The 9,293-nt window shown below is 33.1% G+C and overlaps 1 protein-coding gene across 1 annotated transcript; it reads left to right on the top strand.

The window, feature by feature from the left end:
• Positions 1-1,211: 1,211 nt before the first annotated feature.
• LOC106469541 (transcription factor SPT20 homolog) lies at positions 1,212-5,848 on the top strand. The gene has a single exon (XM_013930038.2). The coding sequence runs from the start codon at positions 1,960-1,962 to the stop codon at positions 4,546-4,548; it is 2,589 nt and encodes an 862-aa protein (XP_013785492.1). The 5' UTR covers positions 1,212-1,959; the 3' UTR covers positions 4,549-5,848.
• The last annotated feature ends 3,445 nt before the right edge of the window (positions 5,849-9,293 follow it).

The raw sequence follows: 9,293 nt of genomic DNA, 5'->3' as shown, positions 1-9,293 counted from the left end.
ACAAAGACAGCTAAGTTGAAGGCTATTTTACGTGTTGTGCGAAAACTACGATAAACCCAGAATAAATGATAATTCTACATTGAAATAAGAAGATAGAAAACGCGTTGTATGCGTGCATATCACACCCTGATGGCTACAAAGCTACCTACATTGGTAAAAACAAGCACCGTATTCATGAACACATGGGGATTTCTTACAGAACTAGCCTCCTCACACACACACTCAAGTTACTGGGCGCACAATCACCCCCAACGGACTCCAAAGTCTTGGCTACAGGTCACAATTGAGACTCCCGACTTATTATAAAAGATAGCTTAAATAATAACTTAACATCTGTTGAGTTTAGCTTGATTTAATTTCTTCTTATTAACTATATCAGCACATTTACCTATTTATTTACTGTGGGTCTTTATTAAAGTTCGTTTACTGCTTTTTTCACAACCTACCAACCTTATAAGTATCAACATTCCTAATATATATTTTTTTGTCTGTACAAAATTTCTTTTCAGCATTCATACTGATATTTGTAATTGTTGTTTTGTATTTACAGTAGTAATTTGATGGAATGTGTGTATTCCAAAACGTTCAATAAATATGTTATTATTTGTATATTCTGTGATCTCGTTGTTTATCATAAGACAACTTACCTTTCTCGCGAATGATCTTTGGGTACTTGAAGAAGCTGTTTCCCTTTGATACTAATTTATAAATCCACTTCTGATTTAATAGTAAACAAAAAGATGTTATATGTTCTTAAGCTTAAAACCATATAAAATAATTTTAAGTTCGTAATAAATACACAAATATTGAACAGGGTTATAAAGTACAAGGCGTTTAGCCATGTGACATCTTTCGAAAAGGTAATCTTTTCATGTTAGTATGGGTTTAACCGTAAAAGTAAATGAGTAAAGTATTACCTAAATAAACTTGTGCAATTAAACTTTAATTTCAAATTCTGATATTAAAACATATGTTAGTAATCGGTAGTGAATTGTAGATGAAACATAAATGATATGGCAAATTAAAAATTACTGGATATTGTAAGTTTTTTAAGTTAAGCACAAAGCTACACAATGGGCTATCTGTGCTCTGCTCACCACAGGTATCGAAATCCGGTTTCTAGCGTTGAAAGTTCGCAGACATGCCGCTGTGGGGCGATATTGCAGTACCGCATTTGTTTTTTATTAATCCTCGTGTCGGAAATATTTGATACTATTTGCTGCAGTAAAGTTTATTGAATAATGTTTATAGCAAAACAGGATAGTTTTAAGTAGCCTTAAAATTTTGTACTTTAAAGAATTATTATTTGTAGTGAATTGTAAACTAAACAAATGGTGTGACTAATATCTTTTATTAAGAGAGAAACGGATATTGTAATTGGTTGATTACTGCACTGAAGTTGCAGTACCACATTTTCTGTTATCCCCCGTGTGGTAAAGTTCGACGTTATTAGCTGCAGTGAAGTTTATAGTTTAATATTTTATTGTAATGATAGGTTGGTTTTAAATAGCTTTAAAATTTTATGCTTTAATTAAAGGTATGTAAAACTTTAAGTTGAGAATACCTTGAGGTCGAAAAATTCCTGCTTATAATATACTGATCTAAATAAGTTAAACTTTAACTTGAAGGATCCCCTAAAGATTAGGCTTAACAATAACATACACAACTATTTTGAAGTAGTAGCTGAGTTAACCACAGTCGATAGACAAAGTAGTTAATAGGCTTAACGTTCAACTACATCGTTAATTACGATTTCGAATTTTAGCATTACCGAGAAGAAATATGGTTATATGGGTTAACGCTGTCTTTAAATTGTAGTATTACCTTTACGAAAATGTTGGGAATGTAATGTTTTTTGGTGTCGTAATAGTATTAATACTAATGTGATAAAACTTTTAAAAAGTTGTGGTCAGATATCATTAATTGAAATACAGAAAAAGGATTTTAACAAACACAAAAATGCAACCTTTAGAGTCAGCCTTTGAACACGTGAATTATCTTATGCAACTAGCTAAACAGAGACCAAATCAACTACTTTGCCATCGGCCAGGAAGGTCAGAAGCCAAATGGAAGTCTATTCATCAAAAGTTAAAAGAATTGTATTTAGAAGAATGCAGTAATACTCATACTAACAAAAATCTTGTAGGTGGCTCATTTTTATTGAAGAAGTTAGTGTCTCGTGAAAAGCTAAATTGTTTGGTTGTAAATCTGTACCCAGGAAATGAAGGATATTCTCTTATGCTGAAAACTAGAACAGGCAATGATATCGAAACGATACGTTTGCCATATGAAGAAAGTGAGCTTTTACAATATTTGGACAACGAGGAACTTCCTCCAATTTTAGTAGATCTACTCGAAAGGTCACAAGCTTCAGTGTTTTATAGTGGATGTGTCATCGTTGAAGTACGAGACTATCGGAGATCTTCGAATCCAGCATCCTTTGAAAGCTACTATATTTTGCTGCAACCAACTACGCAAACCCTTGTTTGTGATGTTGGTTTGTTAAGTAGTGATGGACAGTACTGGAGTGCAGAGGATAAACAGGCTTTGGAAGCACAGCTTCTTCTGGCAACTTCAGAACCTTTATGCTTAGATCCTTCTATTTCAGTAACACTTATTGCTAACAGGTACCAGTATCAAAAGAAGTATCTTTCGACTGTACCATTGAAGAAAATGTCCAAGAGGCATACCCAGTTGACTGTTAACAGAAAACGTAAGTTTGAACAATGTGCTGCTCCGCCATCTTTGAAAGTACATGACTTTATAACAAAAAGAAAGAAAACTAGTGCTCATTCAGCTCTAAGTTTTAAAATTGGTACTCAAGCTTTAGATTCATGGAAAAAAAAAGATGTTGTTTTAGTTCAGCCCAAGGATATTGATGTAGAGAAATATGCAAAGGCACTGGAAAAACCAAAACATGACTTAGATAGTTTTCCTGTTAAAGTTGAAGAGTATATTATGGAAATTGAACAAGAACCAGGAAAGTTGTGGAACACTCATATCACCATCTTCCAACGTCCAGTTGATGAAGAATATTTGGGAAAACTTACCGTTAGCCAGGGAGAACACGGAGAAGGTTCGAGTTCTTTCTTTACCCTTGGAGATAAAACGAGAGTTCTTAAGTATTTAAACCAATTTCGAGAAATTACCACAAAAGAGGGCCAGAAAGCTGTCAGAATAACTCACAAAGTTCCCGGTATGGCTCCAGTAGCTACGTATATTCCGGCTGCAAAAGAAGGGAGTGCAGAAAGCTTTGCAATTCTTAATACTACCACAACAAACAGTTTGACTACAGGCAGTGATGGAACTGAAATGTCCATTGCTAATCTTTCAAAAAAGGCAGCAGTTAAGTTAAGCGTATCTTCTACTCAGGCAACTAGTGCTACAAGTAAAGTATGTGTGACATCATCATCAAAAAATGATTCTCTACCTGTTCAGCAAGAAAAAAGTATTTCCGCTAAAGTGGTATCTTCCACTGGAACATCTACGAATTCAGACTCTGGAACTCTAAGCCAGCTTCTTTCTACAGCACCTTCTGTTTCAGCTCCAAAAGGTTTTACTAATAATGTTTTAACAGCTCTGTCAACAAACATGGAAACTGACAATACTACAAAGAAGGAAGGAGACATTGTTCAAGGATTGATTGGTTCAGAATCACATGAAGGTCTAACTTCACCACCAGGAAACATAGGAACAAGTGTGAACTTGGCAGGATTAGGCTTAGCTCAGAATCTAGGTCTGTCTAATTTAGTAACTCTGACTGGAGTTGGCATTCCTCAGGGTTTATCTGTTCCAATATCTTTGACTGTTGTAACCACTAATCATACTTCAGTGACCTCTGCAGCAGGAGTTTTTGTGTCTGGGTTAGGAAATCAAGAAACAACTGTTAACACGTCAACCAACATTACGCCAAGTAGCAATAGTAGTAAAAGTTCAGGATCGATTAAACAGATCTCTGACGAACCCTCGTCAACTGCAATTCCTGTATGTTTGGGATCTTCCACTATGATTGTCTCATCTGGAATGGTGAACCCTGCTTCAGCAGGTACCAATATTTTATCAGTGCCATTTGGTGTTGCAGGAGGTTTAAACACTCAAAATCTCGCAGCTCAGTTAATGGCTTCAAGCTTCAAACCTTCTCCCCAAGGACTGCGAACTTCAACCCCCGTGTCACTCTTGCAGGTTTCTAGCAGCCAGCAACCAATCCCACTTCTACAGAGACCTCTAGGACCAGCACTGCGAGTCACACCATCTCCAGTTGCAGCCCCACAAACTTCTACTCAACAGAAACCATCACCTTCTCACCAAACTGCTGGATCTATTTCTCCAGCACCTTCAGGAACACCACCACCAAGTTTATCTCCAGCACTATCTGTGGCTCAGACATTTGTAGCTCCAACATCACAGCAACAGCAGATACACTTGGCATTACAGAAACAGCTTCAGCATCAGCTAAGACAACATACAGGACAGCTTGGAGTGCATGCGAACTCTGCAGAAAGTGGTTCTTCCTGTTCTAAATCAAAGAAGAAAAAAGGTTCTTCCTGAACCTCGGTTTGTGAACAGCATATTTTTATATTCGTGTATGTACTGTACATGGTAATGAAATTAATTTGTGCTGAATTTTTTGCATTACTTCAAAAAGCATATATGGTATGCTATAATTGTTTTAGCCTATGTTCATTATAAACATAAGTGTAATTATTTTAAGTGCAACAAATTCGTGTCTTTGTTACTATTTATTATACTAATTGGACTTCAATATTTGTGAATAATTTTATCTTGTAGTAAAGAAAGAGACTTGCTAGGAAGTCTTGATTTTTTTTTTACGTCTTGTATGCCGTAGCATAACTGGCGACATGAAAGGTCTAAAAAGCAAGCCTAGTGAGAGTTGGCTGCTAAAACTTTGGATTGCAGGGGCTTGATCTTTAAAAAGACATGCATCCTCATGCACCAGTAGAAATTTGTTTTATTAAAAACTGAGTCTGCAGAGTTAAAACTTGTTTTGAAGTAAGCCTGTATAATTTTGTACATTCACGAGTTTGATGATTATTTCACCAGGATCCTCATGTATCACATTGATCAGTCTTCAGGGTTTGCTTATAGAGTAAAAAGTTTTAAATGCATATAAAATATGGAAAGGAAGCTTTTATAAAAAGTCAGATTTAAATGCTTGATTTAGCATTGTAATTGAAGGTGATTGAAAAGTAATTACTGTTACTGAACTTTAATGGTCATGCCACATAAATATATTAAACAGTTTTAATCAGTGGCAAAATGATGCTTCTTTACATCTGCAAAAGACTGGAGCTCTGAATTTAAGAAATTTTGAGTTGTCATTCCTATTTTTCTAGAAAGTAGATTAACCACGAGGAAATATACTCTGTGGAAAGTTTAATTAGTTATGTCGTGTCCTTCACTCTATGGTTAATTATACTGAAAATTTAGTGAAGCTGTAGACAGTTTGTGTTGATTTATATTAAAAGATTACATGTTTTTAAGACGTGGGTGTAAAAGTCAGACATGCTAACCATGGTAGGAATTGTTCTGTCATAACTTTTGTAGGAAAAAAAAACTCTTTTATCAGTGTTTGTATTATCACATTTATTTTGTTGGTCAGAATGTAATTTATAATAAAACAGTCTCTTTTAGTTCATTGTTTATACTTTTGTAAAATCAGAAGTTGAATACCATACAATATTTTGTCTAAAACAATAGTTCATGCCTACTGTCTTGGTTCTAAGTTACTCATGTATCATAAGAATTATTTTTTACTTTATGTTAAAAATGTTTTTGGGTTAGATGTTTGTGAATATACCTGAATAAAATGATGTTACTGTCCCTATTACACATGTTTTTATGTATCAAGTAATGAGCTGTTAAAATCACATGAAGAAGCCATTGCAAAATCTGTACCCTTACAAAGATTTAATGAACTGATTTTTCTCACACACATTGGTTTTTTTATGACTTATTAAAGAGCTTGTAAAGTTAGGTTTAGTGTCAGACTATATTTCTTTCCCTTTCTGAGCTGAAAGTTACAGTTGTTTGGAAATAAATAAAAATTCTCCAGATTGAGGATTATTATTTAAATGTTCATTGTAGGTATAGCCAGTAGATTCCAAGTTGTATTTACTATAAATGTAACCACGAATAAGTTGGGTATTAACAACTAATTTGTCCTACTAGAATTAACCACAATACATTCCCAGCTATAATGTTATAATCAACAAACTGAGCATCTAAGGCTTCTATGAGCCAGTAGTTTTCAGGTATGGTAGTTCAGATGACTTCTGTAGAACGTTACTACAGCTTGATTCTGGAAACACTGTGTGTGTGTTCAGCGTGTACGAGTGAAAACTAGGGTTAGCATGGTAAATGTAGGATGAAATTATAATACGTAGTAAATACAAGTATAAAATTTAGTACAATTTTTAAATAAAACATTCTTTTAATAAGTACGGTAATAGTAGGGATCGACAAGATTTCCAAATAATTAACGCGTCGAAAAACCACCCTTTTGAATTCCTAAGCAAACAAACGATCTTTCAAAGTATTGGTGACTATATGTTATGAGCATATATAATAATAATATGCTAAAAATATCAAAAACATTTCTGGTATATCAATTAAGAATTTCTAAAACAGATTCGGCTACTACCTACCTGATCACGTCAGTGGGGATAGCCCCTATCACTACTAGATTTCTCCAGCTTACTTGACTGATCTGTGGGTATCTGCTTTTGATAATTGATAAATATATACAGATTTTTTATAAATGGTAAACATATCATGCACATACTTAAATATCTTTTCAACCCAAAGGATGGTATTACATATTGATGGATAGACACACAACAGTTTCTGAAGGGAAAGTATATACCTTATACAGACATAACATAAAAAGTAAACAAACAAGAATTAGCAGCTTTATACACTTATCTGTAGGCCAAAGTACTGTTTACATTTTATAAATTTGTTATTTTGGTATTAATTATTGTATAAGTTATATATATCGGGGATATGGCTATACTGAAAGGTTATAGATGTCATGTCTGTTCCATGGACACACAAGAACTGAACAAATAGGAATTTAAAATTTTAACGGAAATTAGGGATTGTTGGTTATTCGTAGAATTGCTATAAGTATCCAAAATAAAATAAATGCGGCACTAAAAAGTATCCAACTAGTATTACCTTACTGTTTGTGTATACTTTTTAATACAACTTTTATTTTATTTTGGATACTTCTTATAGCAATTCTAAAAATAACCAATGATCCCTACTTTCCGTTAAAATTGGAATTTTCCCCTATTTATACTAAAACTTTGAGCCTAGTGTGTCAATTTAAATATTCAAGTAAAATATCAAAAAATCTACAATTGCTTGCTGAGGCCAAACATACAACTTAAAGGCTAACAGGCATTTGTTTGTTACTAAGAGGTACGTGGCTCTCTTTTAATAAGTATTAACCATACAGAAACTTTCTCGGATATTCATGTTGGAAGGTGTGATTAGCTTCATTTTTGTTGTTTGAGAAAATGATTCAAAAAGTTTAAACCGTGAAGATTTCATAACCGATACAGTTGAGTTGTGAACATTAGAATAATGTTTTTATAAATATACTTTATAATAATATGTAATCAATTTTTTTTAAGGAATACATACAAGTTCATTCATCACAAACTATAATGTCTATGTCTAAAATATTGGGTATAAAGTTTTTTTAAAGTTCAAGTAATTGCTAAAGCAATTATTATCACACATAACTTGCATAGTTTTTGGACAATCAACTAGCTTTATCGTAACAATCATATTAATTTTTCACAATTCTCCAAAGTTAACTTTACCTAACAGAAAAATCATCATCTTTCCTTCATAGTGGAACCTTGCCACCACACCAAAGGTACGTTTGTTCTGTCGAATTTTGTGCAAAGGTACACAAAAACTATCTGCACTAACATTCCCTAATTAGGAAAGAAAACTGGTGGCTACTCTTGTCAGACTTAATAGTGGTATTTGACCATCACTCTTATAACTCACCCACAGCTCCAAGGTATGGATTGTTTTTTTTGGGGGAGGGATGGGATGTCAACCCACTAGGTCTTACTCACTACGTACAGCAAGGGTAGTAACTTCCATATTTGAAACAGAAAGATTTGATGGTTTTATTTCCACAACTCTTAAACTTAATATGGTACATTTAAACATGCAAGTTAATATAAAATCGTAGAAATAGCACAATATTGATTTTTTAAACTAAATCTTTATTATAAAAAAAAAATCAATTCATTGAAGTTACAAATGACTATTAAACATTAAAATGTGGTGTAAGAATTATAACAAAGGATCACCCCCTTTTAGAACAACTTTTTTTGAAACTTTGGTGGTAATATGAAAAAGTTTAGGTGTGATTGTGACATATATTACAATTTTTATCATTTAAAGTAATAGACAAACAAGATTAATTTATGTAGTATAAATACAAAGTATTTATACTACATAAACAAGTATAAGTTTTGGACAGTACATAGTGTATAAAACTTTTAATCACACGTATAAACATTTAAATTGTGCCTTGAAATCTTCTAATTATTCTGCTTTAAAATTGGAAAATCTGCTTAGATTTAACATCTCTCTTGAATTAGATGATTCTCGATGTTACCACATCTGTAACTCACATTATTACAGTAATAATATTGGTTAGTCGGAGGTTAATTAATACGTTCTCTATCAGTAACTAAGAAAATATAGACAGATCTCAAACACAGTTAATGGTAGATCAGTAACTACAAGTATTTTAACAAAGACTGGCTCAAGATATAAGGATGAAAGAAGTAGTCTCAATATGGACAAAATATATTCATACATATATGATCTATATATCACCAGTTTTTATTTTATATAAACTAGACATTATCTACTCACCTAAATTATAACAGCCTATGAGTAAATCCACTGTACTTTGCAATTACCTGTCTTGGTTCATCATTCATGTAGCACCATGGCAAATTCCAATTTAAAATAATTTTGGTTCCAAACCCATCTATCTTGACAATATGAGTTAAAAAAGTTTTTTTAACATTTCATCTGGCAGTTAACTGTACTATTCTTGTTTGTAATACTTATAATTTTTGGATGTGAGAAAGATGAGTTTTATTTATAGCCAGTTATGAAAGAAAATTTTGTTGATAGTGCCAGTAAAATGGTATAGCGTATCCTATACACAAGACAATCGAACAAGCACTGACTGACACTACAGATACCTTGTTTTAAAAATTCTGTACTGACAC

This window comes from Limulus polyphemus, unplaced genomic scaffold (assembly GCF_000517525.1).
Source record: "Limulus polyphemus unplaced genomic scaffold, Limulus_polyphemus-2.1.2 Scaffold3537, whole genome shotgun sequence".
Taxonomy (NCBI): Eukaryota; Metazoa; Arthropoda; class Merostomata; order Xiphosura; family Limulidae; genus Limulus; species Limulus polyphemus.
This window is presented reverse-complemented; position numbering and strand designations above follow the sequence as displayed.

Bases quoted from the DNA above. Each gene is read 5' to 3' on its own strand.
- LOC106469541 (XM_013930038.2), top strand. From the start codon at position 1,960: ATGCAACCTTTAGAGTCAGCCTTTGAACACGTGAATTATCTTATGCAA.